The 24,541-nt window shown below is 37.4% G+C and overlaps 1 protein-coding gene across 6 annotated transcripts in view; it reads right to left on the bottom strand.

Annotated features, from left to right (window-relative positions):
- Positions 1-907: 907 nt before the first annotated feature.
- LOC132855181 (probable E3 ubiquitin-protein ligase HECTD4) overlaps positions 908-24,541 on the bottom strand; it is a 110,524-nt gene continuing 86,890 nt past the window's right edge. For all 6 annotated transcript variants that reach the window (XM_060883956.1, XM_060883958.1, XM_060883957.1 and 3 more), the window contains 16 exons: positions 23,050-24,419; positions 22,772-22,970; positions 22,326-22,549; positions 22,042-22,187; positions 19,474-19,577; positions 18,816-18,939; positions 14,932-15,122; positions 13,541-13,687; positions 13,338-13,457; positions 9,030-9,185; positions 8,835-8,938; positions 5,971-6,192; positions 3,903-4,069; positions 3,516-3,711; positions 3,092-3,314; positions 908-2,747 (listed from right to left, as the gene is read on the bottom strand). In XM_060883956.1, the coding sequence (XP_060739939.1) occupies positions 2,611-2,747; positions 3,092-3,314; positions 3,516-3,711; positions 3,903-4,069; positions 5,971-6,192; positions 8,835-8,938; positions 9,030-9,185; positions 13,338-13,457; positions 13,541-13,687; positions 14,932-15,122; positions 18,816-18,939; positions 19,474-19,577; positions 22,042-22,187; positions 22,326-22,549; positions 22,772-22,970; positions 23,050-24,419 (3,830 nt within the window). In that variant the 3' untranslated portion in view covers positions 908-2,610. The remainder of the gene's footprint in view (positions 2,748-3,091; positions 3,315-3,515; positions 3,712-3,902; positions 4,070-5,970; positions 6,193-8,834; positions 8,939-9,029; positions 9,186-13,337; positions 13,458-13,540; positions 13,688-14,931; positions 15,123-18,815; positions 18,940-19,473; positions 19,578-22,041; positions 22,188-22,325; positions 22,550-22,771; positions 22,971-23,049; positions 24,420-24,541) is intronic.

The raw sequence follows: 24,541 nt of genomic DNA, 5'->3' as shown, positions 1-24,541 counted from the left end.
ACTACTGTAATAAAACTACTGTAATTAACATGTTTCAGCTGGCAACATGTAACCCTAACTGATAGTGAGGAGTAGGACATACCTAGTGAAAAAGATGCTACTGTTTTAGATGGATCAAATTATTGGCCTGCATCAAGCAAAGAAAACAGCAAAGGAGATTGCCGAAGCTACTAAAATTAGATAAAGATCTGTTCAACACTTAAAACCAGGAAGGATAGTAGTGAACCATCGTCTTTGAGGAAGAATCACAGTTAGAAATAAATCTTGAATGATCACGATCAGAGATCACAAACATTTGGTGAAATCAAATCTTAAAACAATAAGGAGAACTCATTTCTAATAGTTTAATAGTAAGAGCATTTCTACACTCATTCAAAGATTACTCAAGGGATTGAGACTAAAGAGGTGTGTAGCCTCAGAAAAAAGCACTCATCAGTGAGGCTAATCAAAAAATATGCATCACTTTGCTAGGGAGCACAAAGATTTGCACAATGGAAAAAGGTCATGTGGTCTGATGAGTCCAGGTTTACCCTGTTAAAGGGTAAGAAGCAAGGTTGATTAAGTGATGCACCTATCATTTCTATTGCATAATGTATGAGCCTGTGGGGCATGGTTATGATCTGGGATTCCTGCAGTTGGTCAGGTCTGGGTTCAGCTATGTTATGTGCCCAAAAGAATGGTCAGCTGACTACTTAAATATACTAACTGCCAGGCTTTTTCATCAATGGATTTTTTTTCTTCCTAGATGGCATGGCCTCTTTCTAAGATGTCAATGCCAGGGTTCATCAGGCTCAAATTATGAAAGAGTGGTTTGTGTGAGACTTTTTTTGGCCAGACAGTTGATTAATATTTACTGCTAAACTGAATCCTATACATTTAATCAACATTTGCATACAAACAGTATTCATCAATATACACCAATCCATTTTATTTATATTCTGTGACAGAAATTATGAAATCAGTATCATTTAACTGTAAGTCACACATCTGCATTATATTCTATTATATACTAGATGTGTGGATGTAAGAAAGAAATGTTAATGCAACCATAAATAATTGTAATAAATATCAAGTTAATGTACAGCACTTTTGTTAACCCTCCATCTGTGGATGCCCTTTAACAAACATTAGTATACTTCGTCTGAAAGGTAAAGAGAAATGAGTTTGGAGTATCCATAATAGCAGCAATCACACCAAAATGTACTGCATAAACAGAGTCTAAACTCTATTTTGAACATTTTGGGGGAGGTCTTCGGTAGCATTCTATAAGAGGCATCAATGTTACAATGGCTCAATTTAAGACGCACAATAAAACACTGCAAACACAAGCATTAGAAGGAACAACAGACTCCATTTGATTATAATTATGTAACATTCATTCACTATTTCTAACTTTAAAAGGATTCAAAAGACAGAACTGATTCTTGTTCAAACTGTTTTTTTCAAATGATAAATGTAAACAAAAAGGCAACTAAAACCATAATAATAATAATAATAATAATAATAATAATAATAATGACTGAATTCTTGTGCAAATCCAGCATATAAACAAAAATGATAAGTCAACCCAAAGCTCAGTAAAACTGTGTAATTGATGTTACCATGCGGAGCTCTTCTTATCAGAATGGGGGCTGTGAAGCTGAACCTTGTTTAAGCAGAAATGGCGTTTGAGTCTTAATGCAATGCTAACATCACCCCTCAGAACCAAAAATACATGTTGAAAAGAAATAATGCATTAGCCACAGATAGATAATGCATGCAATATTTCACGATAACTGCACATTTGTTTTAGAAGTCAATCGATGCATTTCATTCTTGTATTCACCGAAATAAAAATGTATTCAGTCTTGACTTAACTATAGTTAAGTACATAGTATTTCTTGAAATCAAATTCTCCAATATGCATATATAACACTTCAAATATTCTGCAGTAGTAGCACCTTGCTGTTACTGTCTTTTGTATTCATGGCCAGTTTTAGTTGTAGGGGAGATGTATTGTTTTGATACAAAAGCTAAAAGTCATTTTTTTATGCATGACAATTTAAATCATCCATAAAGCAGGAAATTTATAACTATTTGCTTTATCCTTCTAAATATGTACGTGAACACCTTGGTCACCATAGGCATGGTAAAAGGGGACATGCTCAGGCTGAAGCCCCCATAAGACCGGATGCTAAAGAATGGGAGCCCCCATCCATCCCTAGTCTACAGTCCCACCACTTAAAGCATCTTATTGCACATCTGCCTGTTAAAGACAGCAATCATACGGGCACACAAGAAATGAAAGACAAAATGATATTTATATATGCAATTAAAAGAGTGTTGAAAATCAATGACAGCAACAAAGTGCAGGAAGGTAAACAATATAAAATCTTGGGAAAATAAAAGTGCAGCTTCCTACTCTTCTCCATATTATCTAACAATGCATTACTACCATTAGATACAACATGTAGGTTCCTCTAAGGAGCAACCAAAAATTGCTGAAATTCAGTTCAGTGCAATCCAGAAAAAAAAACACTGTTCTTTTTGAAGGCAAGATGAACATTTCTAGGTAGTTGTGAACAAGAACTTATGGTATTTGTGCGAGTGTGTATTTGTGTTTTGGAGTCTTTAGCCACTCAGAGGGTCCTCACGATAGTGTATAGCATAACGTAACTTTTCCAGCATCACATCAAGAGAAGAATACTGGGGCAGCTTCACCATAAACATACAGGTCTCTACTCGAATGTAACGGTTGTCAGGTGAACCTAAAACATAAAAACAGTCTCATCACTATTATTTAATAAAAATCAAACCATTCATATGATTAAGAGGGTGATGTGGCTGCAGGTTGCTCAGACTGACAAAAAAAGATGTACATGTATAATTCTGGGTGTAAACCTTGCATTTACATTTGTATCTACAATATTAATTCATCAAGTTATTCTTGTATATGAGGATGTAAAATACTGTATTTATAACATTTTCTGACCAAGCAAATGCAGAAATCTATAGAAGCTATTCAGGCTAACTACCCGATTATTAGAATCAGTGTTGAGAATAAAACCTACTTTAAAACAAAAGGGCAAGGAAAGCTGTATATCATACATACCCAATGCACCATCTGGTGGTGCAATTTTCATGGGATAAGGAGGCACATGAGCAGTGTCCGGCCCACCATCTTTACAGGGGCAAGTGAAGGGAATCCGCTCCTGATTGCAGGCAAACTTAATGAACTTGCAGAGCTCTTCCTGTGTAAACATCTCCAATGCTGTCCAGAAAAACTCAATGTGCTGGTCAGTCTCCATAAGCCCAACTTGATACATTGTATGAGCCTGGAGTCATGTTAAAGGAGGTATGAAAGTTTTCATGTTTTTTTTTTTTTTTTTTTTTTTTTACAGACAGTTATATTAACTTTTTGTTAATGTAGTGATAAAATATTTAATTTTTTAAATACTTCAAGCCAAAAAGCCAACTCCAAAATAAATGTGTAAGAAGGTTAAATTACGAACACGTATACCAGGAAATATTAATACCTTAAGGAATTCCAAGTTGATGTAGGGAAGGCCACAGGTACGCAGTTCCATCTCGAATGGGGTGAGCATTGTGAGAAGTTGCAGAGGGATAATGGAGCCCAAACCTGCACGAACAGCACTCATACGCTCCTTATTTTGCAGTTCCCGCAGTCGCAAGGCACGTACTGCCTGAGCATACAAGTGTTTGTTCTCCCAACTGTAAACACAAAAAAAGTTAAAACATTAATTCAGAATCTGAAAATCTGATAAAGAAGAAAAGAACATAGAAAGGTTATGATAAAAAGATGTCAGTTTACTAGTAGTTGAAATACAAGCATCTGCACAATCCACTTATTATAACATTATACATTTCTCCCCCACTTTTTCTCAAAGTCTTTTGAACCCTACCTGATGGTGAGGTTATGCCCATCCTCACACAGTTCCACCTCCTCGCCTGTCATAGTGACATAGGTGAAAGTACAACATGGCCGGTTGGGCGAGTCAGGGCTTTCACCCAAGTGGCTCTGTGATGAGATTTCTGTGCACAATGCTTCAAACTCAGCCTTGTCAGTCACCTAATGAAAGCAATTCATGAGTAATGCACATTTAGATGAATGTTAAAGTACTGTGACTTATTCTTCTTATGCTGAGGCATATACCAATATACTTAAGTACACGTGAACATAGTGCTGAGAAAGGGTGATAATATTGGCAAGAGTGCTTGCAATATTAAGGAAACAGAATGTAGTTTTCAGAGCATGGCAGCCAAGCAAAGTCACTGTAGTCATAAACAAAGAATTTATGTAAAGGCACATTAATGAAACAATCAACAATAACTAATGTGTTGACTAAATATCTAAGAACTACTGTAAATCATAACCACTCACTGATTAGGTACACATGGTACATTCAATAAGTTATCAGTAGCACAATGCAAAATATGATGCTTATAATGGTCAAAAGATTCAGACAAAGTTCACACAAAGAAAATGTGTGATCTTGTACATGGCATGAATTTGTTGATACCAGACTGGGAATCACAAAGAATGGGAATAAAAATGTGGGATGTGGTAGCTCAGTGATTAAGGTGTTCGACTACTGATCGGAACATCATTGGCTCGAATCCCAGGTCCACCAAGTTGCCACTGCAGGGCCCCTGAGCAAGGCCCTTAACCCTCACTTGCTCAGGTGTATAAACTGAAATAGGACAATGTAAGTCACTCTGGATAAGAGTGTCTGCTAAATGCTGTAAATGTAAAAAAATCACTTTCTTTTTCAAGTCTTTAACTATGCAGATTCTTCAATTCTTTAATCCTTGATCATATTCTTCTTTTTATCCTGATTCTCTTTCTTCTGCTGTTGTAGCTCTTCCACCTTGAGGTTTACTGTGTTGTGCAATCTGAAATGCCTTACTGCTTGCCACATATTTCATTTAGACTTACTGGCAGCTCAAACTAGTCTGGTCATTCTCCTCTAATCTCACTTATCAGTAAGATGATGTGTTCTGTACCCTCTGGAAAAACTCTAGAGACTGCTGTGTGCAGAAATTCCTAGATCATTTATTCCAGCCTACCTGTCACCCAAAGCCATGCCATGGTTAAGTTAATGCTAACAAATTAATCTTGATTTAAAAACACCTATAGATCTAGCATTCCCAGAGAGCAGGGACGATACATAGAAAATGTCTTTTCTGTCATTAGAGCCAAGAATGGGGTTGGGTCATAGAATAAGTTATATTGACTTATGCAGTATGGCAGTAATCAGTTCAATTCCATGTCTGAATGCCTGTGTTGATTTCTTCATCCTATAACAGGAGGTGGGTGTGGAAGTGACTTTGATTATCTTAATTATTTGATTTTAAAATGTCTGTGACTATTTTCAATACCAAGGTGAACTATGAAGCTTGAGACACAGTGAGCTTTCATTGTAAAATGAAATGAGGCAATGCTAAAATGCTACAAAAAATTAAGATGTCACATTTTCCATAAATTATTCTCATGCCACCTTAGTATAACTACTGGGTAGCATGTAGTTTGGCATTATTTTATGTTCTGTGTACAGAGCAAACAAGGTGAATGAGAATATTCTACCTAAATGAAACTTACTTGGATCATTTGGATAAATCAACACAAAAGTAAAATTCTAAATTGCATACTGAATTCTGACACTACCGTGTAAATATAATAGAAAAAAGAATGATTAAAATATTGTTGAATATAACTGCATTAATACTGATGACTGTTTTGCCATTACCATTTGGTAAACATGCATCTTTTTCCAGACCCATCTAGAAGACTTTTACCAATCAATGCACTAATTCCACCCATACACAGGTGAAAAATTAAACACTGTGTCTCTGTTATGCTGTGGACTCCAGTTGTCTGCTTACAGGGATGTTATTGTTTACATTATATAGTTTGGACATGTTTCTCAGTATTTTTATTTATGTGCTTTGTTCTTAGTGAACTTGTCTTACACTATCAAATTTCTTGGCATAGTTGTAGGTGAGAAGGTCTGCTTCCTGTAGATCTGTTTCTGGGTCTAGGTCTTCACCAACGAGACCCTTCCAGAAGGAACCCTGCAAATCCAGAGGTAAAGGCACATCTGCACGAATGGCAATTCCCAGCAGCTGGCCAAAGAAGTGCAGCAATTGTTCTTCAGCATAAGTGATGGGGCAAGATGTAAGGATGTACTTCCCCTAGACAGATAAATGTTATTCCCTCAGTAATATCTTGAGAAGGGGAGAGTTGATGCAAAATTTTAGCATTTTACATAAACAGCCACTCTCAGATAAAATTACTGTAAAAGCAAACTCTGAACTTCAATAAATGTACAAGTGGTAGAAGCTACCATGATACCATGATTTAGAAGCATCTAAAATAATGAGCAATAACATTCATGCACAAGTAGGCCTCGGAAAAGGGTTATGTTAGCACAGGGTTAAAACCAAATACTGCGTTAATTGAGGGTTGGTTAGTGCTCAGTAAACGCCTCACTATGGCTGGAAAAATAAGTCCAAGAGCCACAGATATTCTTTTAGCAATTATCACAATATTTTAAAAATGAAATATCACAATTATCATAATTATGTTTAGATACTTCCCAGTTCTATGTGCCATGTTGATGATGTGTATGATTTAAAAAGAATAATTGTATAGGTCTAATAATTGTATTTTGTCTGTGCTATTTGTTATTGATAGATCTGGTGATCTCTTAAGAGGAACCTCGTGGACTGAAGCCTAGACATATACAGTGGTATGAAAATGTGTTGGCTGATATTTTATTTTTCTTGCATGTTTGTCACACTTTAATGTTTCAGATCATCAAACAAATTTGAACATAAAAATAACAAGTAAACACAACATGCAGTTTTTAAATGAAGATTATTATTATTATTATTATTATTATTATTATTATTATTATTAAACAAAATCCAAACCTACAGCCCTGTGTGAAAAAGTGCTTGCCCCTAAACCTAATAACTGGTTGGGCCACCCTTAGCAGCAAGAACTGCAATCAAGCATTTGCGATAACATGCGATGAGTCTGTTACAGCGCTGTGGAGCACTTGTAGTCTGATCATCTTTGCAGAATTGTTGTAATTCAGCCACATTGGAGGGTTTTCGAGCTTAGCATTTTGTTTTTCTTCAGCCATTCAGAGGTGGTCTTGAGATCACAAACAGATGGCTGCACATTGTCCTTCAGGATTTTTTGGTAGACAGCAGAATTCATGGTTCCATTTATCACAGCAAGTCTTCCAGACCCTGAAGCAGCAAAACAGCCCCAGACCATCGCACTACCACCATCAATTTTACTGTTGGTATGATGTTCTTTTTCTGAAATGCAGTGTTACTTTTACGCCAGATGTAAATGGGACACACACCTTCCAAAAAGTTAAACTTTTGTCTCGTGAGTCCACAGAGTATTTTCCCAAAAGTCTTGGGGATCATCAAGATGTTTTCTGGAAAACTGAGATGAGCCTTTTTGTTCTTTTTGCACAGCAGCGGTTTTCATCTTTGAACTCTGCCATGCAGGCCATTTTTGCCCAGTCTCTTTCTTACGGTGGAGTCATCAACACTGACCTTAACTGAGGCACGTGAGGCCTGCAGTTCTTTGGATAGTGTTTATGGAGTCGTTTTTGACATCTTGGATGAGTCGTCGATGCGCTCTTGGGGTAATTTTGGTTGGCCAGCCACTACTGGGAAGGTTCACCACTGTTCCGTGTTTTAGCCATTTGTGTATAATGGTTTGGATTTTGTTTTCCCTTAATAGTAAAAATTCATTTAAAAACTGCATGATGTGTTTACTTGTGTTATCTTTGACTAATATTTAAATTTGTTTGATGATCTGAAACATTAAAGTGTGACAAACGTGCAAAAAAATAAAAAATCAGGAAGGGGCCAACACTTTTTCACACCACTGTATACATAATTATGCATCCAGATTAATGCAGATAAAAAATCTTTACAAAATACAATATAAACATAAAATAAAATACCATGTACTGTATGCTCAAAAGATGTGTGTGATTGAAATCCTTTTTCCTGACCCAATTTAAATGCTTTTGATATTGGATTTGTAAACATTCAGAGTGAATATATAGTATGAATCCAGCTTTGCCACAAGTTACTTTCATCTTAAGAAACATTTTGAGACGAACCATACTTTAGATGAACCTTCATTAGGCCCTTCTGCATGGGTGTTCTTAAGTGTACACTTTTATGAGTATAAGTAAGTTTAGCATAGCACAGCTAGCAAAATAGCCTACAATAAGTACCATGAAATTAAACTACCACATTCAGACACCTGCCTTGAGTATGACCGTTTTTATTTTATTTATAATGTTTGACCAAAAATACCAACAGTTTTTACATTTTTTAAATGCAACACTGCAACGTCATTTCCAGTTCTATAAAATGTAATATAGTGGAAGTAAGATTGCTGAAACACTAACTAAATAAAGTGCTATCACTAGGGTTTTTAGCAACAGGATTTTAGTTTGATCGTATTCTTAGTCCTTGACCTAATAAACAACTTTGGTGAAATGTTACTTATAGAAACTAGCTAGCTAAGGAGAGTTTTTATTATTATTATTATTATTATTATTATTATTATTATTATTATTATTATTATTATTATTGATAAATCCTTTGAGTAATTTTAACCTCTGTCTGCTTTGGTACCCCATTACTAATAATTTCTAATATATAAGTTAAAGAGTTTAATAGATTATAATTAGACAAACATTAAAAATCTTAAAAATAACTGCAAGAGAATGAACTTAAGGATTCAGCTATCAATGCCTGTTTTTAAGTATGGCAGAATGTTGAGTACTACATACCTTACTGCGATTACTGGCAGAACTGGGACATGGCAGAAGCAAAGACAATATGTTGCTTTGCAGCTCCTTGCAGACTTGCCACAGGAAGTGGCGAAATGATCCACCTATGGAAAAGTATAAGGTTTTAATATAAATACTGATTTTAATTAAGTGAATGAGGAATGCTTGATAACTGTAAAATCGTTAAATTCTGACTAGTGCCGTGAACTTCCTCTCCAGTAAAGCGGATGTTGAAAGCATAAGTAGGGTCTCCTCCACTAGCTAGTTTTACACACAGCTGAGATGAAGGAACATTAGACAGCTGCTGAGCTGCCTGGCAGAAGTAGGTGTTCTCTGAGGAGTGGATCTCACCTGGACACAGTCATACATAAAGACAATTAAAAATGTAAGGGATAGTGCTAGTTCTAGTGTCCATGTTGAGCTAATTATCTTTTATATGACATAAGTAATGGAACATGGATTACTCTATGGATAACGTATGCACAATCATTTCTATCGAGAGGTTCTGCAGAAATACATGCAATTTTTGGTCAAAATTGATGTTTTTGCAAGCATAGTCTTGCAAGTCTGGTAGTCCCTTGGACTACCTATGCCCTAAACACAGCAGAGAAGCTATCGTGCTGGATTTATGCTACAGACTTCTACAGGTGTTGGACAATAAAACTGTTCCATTCCTCTTTCCAATTCATCCCAAAGACACTCTATTGGTTTGAGGTCAGGACTTGACAGGCCAGTCAAGGTCCTCCACACCAAACTTACTATCCATGTCTTTATGGACCTTGCTTTGTGCACTGCTGCACAGAAATCTTGAAACAGGAAGGGGCCATCCCTAAACTGTTCCCACAAAGTTGGGAGCATGAATTTGTCCAAAATATCTTGGCATGCTGAAGCAGTTCCTTTCACAGGAATCAAGCCCCCCTGAAAAACAACCCCACACCATAATCGCCCCTCTCCCAAACTTTACACTTGGCACAATGCAGTCAGGCAGGTACCTTTCTCCTGGCAACCAAAAAAACCCAGACTTGTCCATCGGATTGCCAGAAAGAGAAGTGTTTCTGTAAGTTACTCCAGAGAACACGTCTACACTGTCAAGTCAAGTCACTTTTATTGTCACATCACATGTGCCATGGTGAGTGAGTGACACTGCTACAGTGTAGTGTTAATTTCATCACCTATTTTTAATTTAGTCTTAGTCTTGTGCCAAATGTCCTTGTTAGTTTTAGTCATATTTAGTCATTCACATATCTTTTTTGTTCGTCAAGTTTTAGTCGACTAAAAGTCTCGTCATTTTAGTCTAGTTTTAGTCAAAAGAAAACTCAAGGTATCTTAGTCAAGTTTTAGTCGACTAAAAGTCTTTTTAATTTTAGTCTAGTTTTAGTCAAAAAATTGTAGTCTTTTTTAAAATAACACATTATTACTGAGATTATTACTGATAAACATTTCAGTAAAAAAAGTGTTTCACATATCTCAAACATTGGTTAAATGTCATAATTACCTGACAAAATACACTTGTTGAATGATTTTTGTTGAATGCAAATGTTAAACGTGTCTGGTTTTCAATTTCTGATTTAGGAGACACATTCACAAATGATTAACCTGTTCTGAAGAGTATTTTATTTTAACCAACACAATTCAAAAGCTGGGGCCCAACAGACTCCGACTGACAACTTAAGTTACAAAGGTTTTTAAAACTGTTTTGGTCGCCGTGTCTCTCATGTTTCTGTTCAAATCAGAAATAAAATAAATATACTCAGAAAAACTGAAAAGAATAGGCCTACTTTACTGTGGGCCTAAAATACAACCTATTTACAGTCCACGAATCACAAAAGTATCAGTGAGAAGTTGAGAACACTCGTTTAAACAGTGCATACACTCGAACTTGACTGCACATCACATTTTTTACTTTATTGATACTGCTTTTAATCATAGACCGGTCATCGGGACATAAGCTGTCATGTACAATAAAAGAGCCTGCGCAGCGACAGGAAATATAATTTAACACAAAAAGCCTGCCTAGACGGTGGACTTGCGCTCAGGATTTTTTATTTTTTTTGAGTGGCGTGTGGACGAATTGTTTCTACGCACACACTAAACAACGCGAAGCCGCGAACTCGTGCTGAATATTTTAAAGGCGTAACAGCTGATGAAAAAGCAGAGACAATTGTTGATGAAAATGAAGAGAGATTTTATCTTAGTTTTTATTTTATACAAAACATTTTCGTCTCGTCTTTTTTCGTCAACAATAATGCATGTTAATTTAGTCTTGGTCAGCGTTTTTGGACAGTGGTGCAGTCTTGTCATCGTCTCGTCTTAGTCATGAAAAAAAAGGTTGTTGACGAACATATTTCGTCTCGTCTCGTCTGACGAAATTAACACTACTACAGTGTCAGCATGCTTTACACCACTGCACCCAATGATTTGCATCCCACTTGGTGATGTAAGGCTTATATGCAGCTGCTCGGCCATGGAAATGTTCTTGAGCTAATCTGAAGGCTGCACAAACTTTGGAGGTCTGTAGCTATTGACTCTGTAGAAGTTTCTGTGCACTGTGTGTCTAAGCATGACCCCACTCTGTGATTTTACATGGCCTACCACTTCATGGCTGAGTTGCTGTTGATCCCAATTGCTTCCATTTTGTTATAACACTACAAACAGTTGATCATGGAATATTTAGTAGTAAGGAAATTTCACAAATGGACTTATTGCAACCTATGACGGTACCACGCTTGAATTCACTGAGCTCCTGAGAGAGACCCATTCTTTCACAAATATTTGTAGAAGCAGTGTGCATGCCTACTGTAGGTGCTTGATTTTGTATACCTGTTGCTATGGAAGTGATTGAAACACCTGAACTCAGTGATTTGAGGGGGTGTATCAGAGTGTATCAGATTTAAAAAGGGGACAAACTATCGGTGCATGTCTGGTAGGGCTGGGCGATAAAACGATAACGATATGTATCGCGATAAACACGTAATCGATATCAATAAAAAATGTGTTCGATAAAACGTTCTATATTTTTTATTCTTCGTCGGAAGAAAACAGAGGTTGCAAAGCTTGGCTGCATTATCAAAGGCACCCACTCTCTGGCAACCCAGCAACGTAGGCAGTGACACGGGGATGCACTTATTTCCAGGGATTTCAGAACAGCGTAACAGACATTGCGTCATCGCGTAGGCGTGGCCTATTTGATAATCTAACCCTAACCCTAACCGTAGTTTTTGGCTGTTTATTTGTTTTCTAAAATAGCTTAACTGTAAGATAATAAAGCATAATAGATCTAAAATCTACCTGTACAGAGGTACAGTATGCTCTTTTTTGTAAGAGGGCGTTTTTCCAAGACCTCCAGAAACACGCCCACTTTACGTCGTGGTAACGAAACCCCTGGAATTTAGTGAATGCCAGTGATAAGCAGAAAATGAGCCGCAGCAAGCAAGGAAATTGTAAATAAAAGATGAAAAGTCAGCCTGCCAGTATGGCAGTTTTTTGGATATTATAAGTCTGACCGTAGTCAAATCAAGACTTGTCGTCTGCAAATTATGCAATAGCACTAAACTTGCACTAAATTCTCAGGTTTCTCTATGTTTATATTTAACATATATTTTACACTTTGTTAAGCATTTCTTACATTTTCTTTCATTTTGCGCCTTTAATGTTAAGAGATAATTGACATTTCTGTCTTAATAACTGAGGGGATTATGATCAGAGGAAGGTTAAGTTTAAAATAAAAATGTTTAAATGCAATATATTTTTCTCCTGGTCCTTATTTTAAATCGGTCATAAAAATATAAAAAATTATCAATATCGACCGATATGAAACACTGATATCGTGATACAGTTTTCAGCCATATTGCCCAGCCCTAATGTCTGGCACAGCGTGAACCAAAAACCATAAATCCACAGCTGTCCTACTCATGGCAGAATTAAATGTGCACCTTACCACATTGGTTTCCACCAAAGCTTATTGTTTGGAGCTGCATCTGTACAGTATTCATGGCTGGACTATTATAGCCAACTGGTATTTGTGCATCTGTTATTCCCAAGACAAATCAATGCTGTACTGCTGCAAAACAAGGCCATTCAACAAACTAATAAACTAATTATTTAATTATTATAATTATTGTGGTCTAAAACTAGGTGTTTCAGTTTCATTGTCCATCCCCTGTATGTATACTCTGAATTTAGAGGAATCCTGTAATACATTCATCCAGCATACAAACTAGCTGTATATTTGTTGGACAGACATTATTCACATATATTTCCCCTTTTCCCATCTAAATCTGGGCTAAAAACATTCAAGGCTTGAGCTGCAGAAACTTTCCCCTATCACCATTATGTGAACATGCTGACTTGCTGTAGGTTATAGGGTTTATATTGCAGAAATTCTAGGCCATTTAGCAGGGCATCTAACTAGCTATGGGTTATTTGCATTCTGTCTCCATTTAAAATATCTTTTAATTAAAAAAAAAAAGTTAGTTAAAAGAGTTAAATTCTTTGCATACATACCTCCCACTATCTCTAGAGGATCCAGTGTAATCTCGGGGGCAGCATGGTCAACAGTACGCTGCACTGTCACATTCAGCACCTTGTTCATAATAGCTAATTTAGTGTCATAAAAAATAAGCCCTGAAAGACACAAAAAAAAATTATAATTTTTACGTGAGAACAGATTTCCCTTGATAATTCCTTGAATATGTGTAACAGCAGACCTTTTGCCTCACACAGCAGGGCAGCAATACTGTTCTGATAGGTATGTGTCTGCCTTAGCTCCACAAGTGGCAGAAAGAAACCCTCCAGGGTATTATTAATAGACTGCAGTAGGGCAAAGCGGAGACGCAAACTCTCAACAGGAACACCTATAGAGTAAAGTTCATATTATTTCAGAACAAAAATTTGTTTCACTGAAATTCAAAACTAATGCATAAAGAATTTTCAATAGATAATATATCCCAAAATGACTAAATCCTATGAAACACAGGTTGACACGATAAATGGTTAATGTTCTATTGTAATATCATAACTTTTTTTATATCATATTGGCTTTTAAGACTATTTAGCAAGTTACTAACTAATTTCCATATTGATAAAACACAAACATAATCTCAAAGAAAAATGGTCACATCTGATAAAGTAAGCTTTCAACCTAATTTTAATAAAATGCAGTTAATTCTTAAAGAAAAGCAAACAAGCAAATAAAGCATATTATTTATATATAACTAAATGTATATACTGTATTATATTATAACTAAAAATATAACTTTGTTGAAGTCTCATAGCCATGAATTATACGAGAGATACGAGAAATAAATGTCAAAACTTGTGCATTTGGAATATTCAGTATTCTTGATGTAACGATGAGGATTAAGTGGTGTCTGCAAAGTAAAAGGCTGGTGATTGAAACTGCGTTGATGATATGTAAGTAAAACTGTGACAGCCAGTGGTGCAATTTGGTGATAACTACAAATGCTCAAGAGTGGAAAAAAGCTAAGCAATTGCACAATGCAAAGCAGGGCACTCATTAGTAAATCGTATGTCAAGAAACAAGGACACACTTACACACACACCCTTCTGTTTGCTTAGATTATATCTTAATGTTTCATATTAGTGTATCAGTTTGAACTAGATTTGTAAAGGTCGTGACAAACTTTGATGTTGGCTTGTCAGAGTAAGTATTCCCAAAGGCCGGTATGCTAGGGTGCCAATATTTTTGATGGCGAGTGGATAATTTGAGACCCGGTACCCGGTCACATTTTACACTACACTTAAACTGAAAAGTATGAACACCCTTGTATAGACAGCCATGCTGCCATGTTGGCAAAAAAATGGAGGATTTAAACAAAAGAAACTATATATAACCACTAAGCAACTTTTTTTTTTTTTTTTTATAAGCAACTATTTTTGTTGCTTGCATTTCTGACATAGAGAACAAGAGTCAGGATAGCAAATAGATAATTAAATTACAGAAAATTACATTATTTAATTCATAAATAATTAATATTTTTAGCACTGTAAAAGCAGATTGTAGAGAAATTTTAATCGTTCATGTAAAATGTCATACACTAGTCCTACACTCCCATTGTTGTAGATCAGAAAGTCTTACTTAGCAGGAAGGAAACTCTTGGATCTGCTGTGTCTGTGGGATCCAGGTAAACTTCGTGGGGGTGGAGACGGGCAGGAGTTATAGCCAGGTGGCGACAGAGGCGGTTAACGTACTGAACTAGAGCAACATCCATCTCCAAGGTCCACTTTCTGCTCGTCCTCTGAGCATGACGAGTATCAATGCATGAGCATCTACAAAAGACAACAGAAAAGTTTAAGGTTTACAGTCATGGGAAAAAGAATGTGCACCCTCCTTCAGTTATATGTTTATATGTATTAGGCCCTAAATACAGTAGCAATTGTGTGCAATAACAAAAAGAAACAACATATTTCAATGTACAGTGATACCTCGAGATACGAGTGCTTTGACATACAAATTTTTTGAGATACGAGCTGTGATTCGAGCAAATTTTTGCCTTGAGATACGAGCTGTGAATCGAGCAAATTTTTGCATTGAGATACGAGCAAATTTTTGAGACACAAGCATCCGAGCCGCCGCCGCCGAAACAAAGATCCCCAACAACCACGTGTGCTCTGTCTCACTCGGTTAAAGGCGCTTTTCCACTGCACACGGCAAACGACGGCCGATAAACCGAAAGTCATTAATTTCCTATGGAGAGCCGCAAAATCCGTTTTGAGCGTTGGATCCGTTAAAAAATTTTAACTTGTGCGACTACACCGCATCCGATATGCCGACCGGACAGGTTTTTATTAAAACGACCGGCAGATGTTAGTGAGGAAAGAGTGACAAAAAAGGCAAAAACAAGAGAAGAGAAAAGCGATGAAGAAAATTAAGCAAAATTAATGTAAAGAAAACAGAAATTGTACTTTCACTAAGTGAACGAAAGTGAAAGTGTAATTCCTCCTAACTCCTCCGCCTGTTTACTCCTCCCTCAACCTCAACTAAACGGCATCTTCCGTAAAGTAAAACCAGTTTATTTTTTTAACATTCTCTTTTATTACTGTATGTTTTTATACAATATTGTGAAATATTTGTCGTTTATAAATACAGGTACTGTACATTTTTCATATTCAAAACATAAACAAAACAACTGGAGTGGAATTTTGAGAGCTGGAACAGATTAATGGGATTTCAATTCATTTAAATGGGGAAAATTGCTTTGAGATACAAGCAATTTGAGATAAGAGCAAGGTCACGGAACGAATTAAACTCGGATATTCAGAAAGCTAGTGGCAGAAAAATAAAATTCTTCTATAATTCGGTAACCCCACCTAGTCAAAACAACTTTAGCAACAATAACTTGTAAAGTAAATCTTTGCTAGTGTCTCACATGATTCTGACCCATGCTCCTTTACAGCACTGCTTCACTTTATTGAGGGTATCCGTTTATGCAGAGCTTATCAAAATCATTTCATTGCATTTAAAATTGACTTGGCCCTTCCACACCTTAATGTTTTTCTTTAGCCATTTAAATGTCAATTTGCTGGAGTGCTTGGGTTCATTGTGCTGTTGCATGACCTAATTTGGGGTCTTAATAACTTACACATGGGTACACATTTATCTTGTGTGTGAAGTGGAGTTCATTATCCCTCAGTTTCCCTTGTGCCTGTGGCTGCAAAACAAATCTCCAGGCTTCCATTAGGCCTACAGGTCAGTTAAATTATAGCTGTAGGGTTTCTTTCTCTATATCTTTGAGCATTAATTAGTCTGACCTTAGACAGAATTTGCTGAGATGCTCAATGCTGGTTAGACTGGCAACTGTATTGAAGACTCTCCTTTTGTAAAATGAATTGTTTTCTTCTATAAACTACTGAACAAATTCTAAATAAACTGTCATTTAGAGCATTTATTTGAATAAATTGACAACTGGTCAAAAAAAGATGCAGAATTTTTTTAAACCAACATAAAACTTATATTACAAATTACTATATTACTCATAATACAATATTTGGTGGAATAACCCTGATTTTCAATCACAGCAGGTTGCCGGTTGGCATGCAGGTTGGCATGCCCTCCACCAATCCTTTACATTGCTATTGGGTGAATTTATGTCACTCCTGTTGCTAAAAAGTTTAAGCAGCTCAGTCTATGTGATGGCTTTTGACCAACCATCTTCCTTTTGATCACATTCAAGATGTTTCCAGTGGGGTTCAGGTCTGGAGATCTGGCCATGACAGTCTTGATGTGCTGGTTCTCCATCCCAATTGACCAACCTAGCTGTGTGAAATGAAGCCTTGTCCTGCTGGAAAAACCAACCCTCACAGTTGGGGACCACTGTGCAGAAGCAAATTTTCTTCGAGGAACACCTTGTACATTGCTTGATTCATGTGTCCTTCACAAAGACAAATGTGCTGTGCCTGATTCCAGGATTGCTGGTGCATGCCCAGATTATCACCAATCCTCTATCAAATTTCACAGTTGGTGCACTTGTAGGCCTTACTGTGGCTTGTAGGCCTCTCCAGGTCTCTGTCTAACCATTAGATGACCAGGTGTTGAGCAAAGGTAAAAATTGGATTCATCAGAGAAGATGACTTTACTCAACAGTGCATACCTTATGGTCTTTTGTAAACCTCTCAGCCTGGCTCTTCTTTGCTTTTCATTGATGAAGACCTTTCTTCCAGATGACTTCAGCCATGACTCTAGGAGCCTGTTTCAAACTCTCCTCACCATGCACTTCACCCCAGTTGCTGTTTGTCTTTCTTTTCATAGACCTCTTGATGGGTTTCTTAAGTGACATTTGAATTTGAATCTTTGCTTGAATCTGTAGCTTTGTTGTCTCCATGTCTGCAGCTTGATCTTGTTCTTATGAACCGCTGTCTTTGAAAAGGATGAAAGCAGCCTGATGCTTACTGTATCCCTCTGCCATTAAAGCCTGAATAAGGCTTTTTATACTTTTCCTTGTTAAATAAGATTTGGTTCAGGTGATCATCTAAAGTACTTCATTAAGCAGAATGGGGTGTGCCTGTGCTGGAATGGAATGGCTGCCATACATGAAGAGATGCTGATTTAAGAAATTGGTGTGGTCTCTTACTTTTTTCAGAGCTGTATTTCTTGATGATTAACTAATCTTTTGCATTTCATTAGTAACACCTGGCTGATAATTACATTCGAGATTTTGAGGCATTCTAGTTATGCTTTTACAGTATGCTTAGGGTGCTTTTGGAAGGTGAGCCTCTGCACCATTCTCAAGTCTCTGGAAGATTGAAGCAGGTTTTCTTCTAGGATTGTACGGTATTTGCCTCTATAAATTGTGCTCTCAACTATGAGCAGTTTCACCAGGCTCTGCTGAAGAAACATAACCACCACATGATGATGGGTATGGTATGGTTGTGATTGTAAAAACTAAAAAGGCCAAAAAGTTCAGAGAATGTCTAACATGTCTAAACTTGCCATAGCAATTTTGTAGATTTTGTCTCACTTGCTTCTGTTTCTTCAGATGCATGAGAGACAAAATCTACAAAATTGCTATGGCAAGTTCAGCATACAAAAATGCTTGAAATCACATACCTACTGTTTTCATTATAAAACTATACTAAATGTGCACTTTTCAAAGGCAGATGGTGTTGACAGCAAATATTTTATTTTACACAGTTTACTGCTATGTAGTGTTAATATTTTTGCTTAATAAATGTAAACTTCATTAACCTTTTTTTTTAATGTAACTTTACAGCATTGACCTTCATTATAAATGAATATAAATTAATTTTCTTTAAGCAACAACTGCAACAATGGCATTTCCCTTTTAGATGTCTTTATGAAGCTCTGTAATTTACTGCACATTAAGACCCTCCCTTAACTTCTTGTGTACACTTTTAGACTGCTTCCATCTATACCTCTCGAAGTCATGTCCCTGTTGACACAGGATTGTTGGCATATTCTTTACACACCACCTTCTGAGTCAGAAAGGTGGTTTTATTGCTAACCTTTCAAAGTGTAGGTCATAACCACATGCCAGGATTGCCCTCCAGACACTGCGAATGTCCTGTTTGGCTCGATCAGCAGTGAACTTTTGAAAACCCTCCATAGTTAAATACTTCTCTTCTGTCACTGAAAAATACAAAGATCCAGAAATATAAAACATATAATTACATAATTATACTATATGGCCAAATGTTTGTGGACACCAGACCATGAGACCCATATGCAGACCTTCCACAAAGTTGGAAGCATAGAATTGAAAAGATTATTATTGTATTTTTTAGTATTCCATTTTCCCTTCAATAGAACTAAGGGGTTCAAATGTGTTCCATCATGACAATGCCACTGGCCACAAAGTGAGGCCACTAATAATGGTTTGTCAAGTTGGAGTTAAAAAAAAAAAACAGTGTCCTGCACAGAGCCCTGATCTCAACCCCACTGAACATCCTTTTTTGCCATATAGTGTATAAGTGCACACAAACACACACATATCAAGTGCATGAAGATAAATAGCCATGAAGCCTGATACACTTCTGCAAATATACTTATAGAGACTATTCTTCTGGAGTTTTGCTAAGAAACATAAGTAACACGTGGAAAAACTTCTGGACATCAGAGGTTATCATGTAAACTTGTACATACAGTACATTGATTAAAAAAAACCTTCTAGCTTCTTTGTAGGCAACTTCTCAGAGTCTTTCTCATCGGGCTTAGCCTTATCTGGAGACTTGGGCTTTAGGGCTGGTTTCTTCTCACTTAGTGCAGTCCTGGGAAAAAAATGGTGTAAATAAGTGTTAATTTTAACAGAAAGGTGAATTGCATTATTAAACCTAAAAGACATGTTAGGAGATGAAACTTACATAGTTCAACCTGACCTTTCATCTCCTACCATGTCCTGCATAATTTCACTTTCTTATTACAATAATGATGCCCATAAACATTTTTTACATGGCCTCATCTATTACCTCCTAAAATTCTAAATCCATTTTGGCATTTCTGTGCCATCCTCAACTAATACAGGTGCATCTCAATAAATTAGAATGTCATGGAAAAGTTAATTTATTTCAGTAATTCAACTCAAACAGTGAAAATTGTGTATTATATTAATTCAGTACACACAGACTGAAGTAGTTTAAGTTTTTTGGTACTTTTAATTTTGATGATTTTGGCTCACATTTAACAAAAACCCACTCAAAAAAATTAGAATATGGTGATATGCCAATCAGCTAATCAACTCAAAACAAAGAAGCTGGTTGTGCATCTTTTTCTTCCACACTTTTTCCTTCCACTCAGCTTTCTGTTAACATGTTGGATACAGCAGTCTGTGAACAGCCAGCTTATTTAGCAATGAATGTTTGTGGCTTTCCCTCCTTGTAAAGGGTGTCAGTGATTGCTGATCTGACAGTTGTCCAGAAGATGGAAGTTGTCCATCTTCCCCATGCTTGTGTAGCCTAGTGAACCAAATTGAGAGAACATTTTGATGGCTCAGGAAAACTTTGCAGGTGTTTTGAGTTGATTAGCTGATTGGCATGTCACCATATTCAAATTTTTTGAGATAGTGAATTGGGTTTTTGTTAAATGTGAGTCTGCTACTTCAACTACTTCAGTCTGTGTCTACTGAATTTATATAATACACAAGTTTCACTATCTGAGTTGAATTACTGAAATAAATTAACTTTCTTAAATGAACATTCTAATTTATTGAGATGCACCTGTATACTTGTTTTATAAATATCAATTTAAAATTTTATTGGTAACTCACAAACCTACATGTTGTACATGCAAAACAACAATATGCAATATGTCTGTCTGGAAGTTGGAGATCCTCCATTTTGGTGGTGAGTTTATAGGGAATTATAGTCTTGAATGCTTTAGTGGGCAAATGAAATTTTAACAATTTTCCTTCCTGATGTCCAGATAGCTCAGGACTGGGTGTAGGAGGTGCGTGATGACATCATTAGCTGGTGTGATTGGGATAGTATGCAAACTGTAATGGGTCAAAGGAGTCAAGTGATCTCTGAATATATTAGACTGCTTTTGGTCTAAGCACTGTTTTTTGCCTGTGAAAACTGCATGTTGTTATTGTTATAAAAGATAAATCTATAAATAAAATATATAGACCAGAAAACTGAAACTTGAAACTTCAGACCCTCCTCAATCTGTGCCCTTAAGAATAGCAAAAATTAAGGCTATCACTCAGGAGCAGTCTGAGACAAACAAGTAATCTAGGTGCTGCTGTAACTAGCTACAGGTATGCCTCCAGCTGCAGCACCTCCATCCATTGCCACTCCAGCTGGATTGCCTGTGACACACAAAGATTGCTGTTGTGTCAGCGAAACTTGGCATTTTCAGGACTATTGTTTACTGCTGAAAGCAGAAACTCCCTGAAACACCATAGGCTCACCCAGATCAAGCAGAAATGTATCCTGTGTCAGTGACAAGGGAGTACACACCAGGTCTTGGTGCATGAGGGTTGTAAATCAGACCATGATCAAGCAAAGCCCGATTCAGTGCACACATGAATGTTCAGGAGTATCTGCTGGTGGTGTCAGTTAGTCCTGCATATAACATCCAAGGGCTGTCATGAAATCTTTGAGATGGGCATCTCTGTGAAACCCAATGACGTATGGTATCTGGACCCAGCTGCATTTGGGCAGATGTCAAATGTCAGCTGTGGATATAGAAAAGGTGGTTTGAACCAGCACAAACCTGTGATGATTTTCACCTGTATGATCATGGCAAGGTTACTTATGAGCATTTTGTTTTTCTTGCAGGGAAAAAAAGAATGCAGTGAACCAGAGAGAAAGAGGTCCAAAACTGACAGAACTGCTAACATATACACACATCCAGACACACCAAAGTGTGAATTGGGAGCATATTGATAAACTTGAGTGAGGCAAAATTCTCAAAATATTTGGATAGTTATTTCATTTTTTCTTTGCTTTTGATGCACTGAACAGTGTTTATGAGAAAAAAAAAGCCTTTATTAAAGTCTTCTTGAGTACTCTAGAATGACAATAACTATATGTCTTGCTACCTGAGACTGTCAGTGCCTCAGGGCCTCTTCATCATAACATAACATTTGTTATGTTCATAATATGCGTGGTTCATAATATACGCCTTCACAGTCAGAGGTAATTAAGAGTAATACAGAACAGGTGCTGGGAAAAGCTGAACAATGACATGCTTTGCACCAAATATAGTCTAAGTAATATAATTTGAAAGACATACCGTACACTGTTGAGAACGGACCTCTCCTTGATAGGGGGCTTTATTATGGATCTCTTTGTGCTGACCACTTTGCCCTGTTGCTGTTCCTTGCCTGTCTTGCTGTACCTACACTTGGTAGACTTCATGGTGCCATACTTACGAAGAATCTTAAACAGTAAAAAATATTTTGTATATTTTTCATCAGTAGGCATTGAATAAGGAATAATTAGAAAACAGAAGCTTCATGGGTATAGATTTTTTTTTTATAAACACATAAGCAAACAAGTAAAAACAGAAGTGCTAACCTGTGTGAGCTGATCTTCAAACAATTTCTTAGGAGGTCGTATGTGGTTGAAGAATATATGCAGAAGGTTGCCAGGTGTCTGCGAGCTGATTTGATCCTTACTGAGATAAATTTCAGACACTTTCAAAGGCTTGGTAGGTGTAAGGCTTAGCATCTGTTCAGACTGTATACAGCTCTTAAAGATGTCAGTTAGCACATCTCGTGCCCCAGGAACCAATTTGTCTCCTATGTGAGAATGACATGAAGATTACATGCCTAAAACATGACACCATACAGCTGTAATTAGGCCACAATAAAACGTTTAAGGAAGTACTGTATTAGCAGATTAGACAGCACACAAATCAAATGATTTTTTTGATTTTCAATGTGTGCCACTGTGTGCTATTGAAATCATACAGATATTATTAGATATTAGATCATACTCTTAAGCAAAACAAGCATTCTAACCTCTGATGGTTTTATCAAGAAAATAGTCCTCAAGTGCAGAACTGCCTTGGGTATCGAACAGGCTCTGATTGACACTGGAAGCGGTCAAGATCTCTTCAGTGGTTAACTCCTCCTCTCCTTCAAGGCTTGAGAGGCCAATGAGATCACTGCTGTTGAAGAGGCTTGCGCGAATCTTCTCCACCTTAGCTCTGGCCCGTACCTGTAAGAGAGGCAAGTCATCTTTCATTTGACATTGATCACGAAGGTGACCTTCTAGTAAAACATTATTTTTTACTTACCTCTATAACAGCATAGCCTTTAATGGGACATATCAAACTGACATTAGTGTCTAGGGAGGTGACAGCAGACAAGGAGCCCCCATCTGATACAGAAGCTGTCTCTCCGCTATCAAGCTGATCCCCAAAACTACAGAGACTTCCAATGCTTCCTGTGCTACACAAAGAGATATCAAGACTTTCTTGACTGGATACTATACAGGGATCTAAAGGTGCATGTTGTTGGGTAGGGGCTACAGGTTGTGTCACAGTGGCAGGTAACAGTTCTTGGTCCACAGAAAGTTCACTGGCAGTCCTTGAGACCCCCTGAGAAGAGCTACAGATAGAGGCCTGGCTAGTTGAAGCTGAAGCAGTCATGCTTGGAGCTTGGGTTGCACTACTGGAACCATCAGGACTTTCCATAGTGCCTGGATGAAGCTTTTCTGCCCTATCATCTTGGTACCCTGTGCTCTGACTTCTGATCAAAGCTCCTTTGGTCTGCTTAAGGTCTCCTGTCTGAAGTGGAATAAAGATTTCATCTTTGAAGAGACCCCCATGTGCATTACAAGCCCTTCGGATTGCGTTACGCACTACAGCTTCTTCCAAGTGAGTCGGAATACCAGAGAGCACAAGCAGTCGACTATGAGCAGTTGGACTGACCAGGGCCTGGCAGGCATCCGCTACTGCATCTGCAGTCACACTCAACCCTTGGGGGTCCTTGTATGTTAGGTGCCGTATAATCATGAGTAATGTAAGCCCACGATGGAACCATAACATGTCTTCTGGTTTTCCTCCAGCCACATTCAGTAAAGCACTATCACTTTCTGATAACTTTGTGCCACACACAGAGCCCTGTTTTCCTGAAGCTGTAGCAGTTATGGCTGCTGTTGTCCTGTCTCGCTTCAGTTTGACCTTCTTACGCTTTGATAACAAGCTTGGGCTTTGAGGGGTTTGACCTGGTGATGATGAAGATGATGATGAAGAATCACTAAAGTTAGGTGTGCTTGATGAGGAAATACTGCTAACAGCCAACCCTCCACTGGCCACATTAAGCTGTAATGTAACCTCTGCCACAGCCAGGCACACCTCCATAAGGGCATGGAAGTATGTAGAGAAACGGGTTTGTTCAGAAGATAGTGCCAAAGTGCTTCCTGAAGTGCTTGCACTAGCCAAGCCCCAGCTCTGAGTCTCACGGTCATAAAGTTTTCGAAGCTCTGTCTGGAGAGCCATGAGCACTGCCAAGCATGGATTAAGGAGTAAAGCAATGGAGCTTGACAGGCCAGAGGACCCCTTGCGTTGCTCCAAGTGATGAATCTTCCGGAAAAGTTCAGCAAGCATGTGGAAAATGAACTCCTTGATACAAGGTGCAAGATCAGTAGTCCACAGAAGCCCACCTAATAAGGAAAGGAAATGACTTTAAAAGACTTTGTCTGACACACTGTACTGTTATGAAAGTCTTTAAATTTTTTAAGAATTACTAATATTTTTTATGCATTTATAGAGTGTGATCTACACC

The sequence above is a fragment of the Tachysurus vachellii genome, chromosome 12 (genome assembly GCF_030014155.1).
Source record: "Tachysurus vachellii isolate PV-2020 chromosome 12, HZAU_Pvac_v1, whole genome shotgun sequence".
Lineage (NCBI taxonomy): Eukaryota > Metazoa > Chordata > Actinopteri > Siluriformes > Bagridae > Tachysurus > Tachysurus vachellii.
The sequence above is the reverse complement of the archived record's forward strand: the minus strand, read 5'-3'. Positions and strand labels throughout refer to the sequence as shown.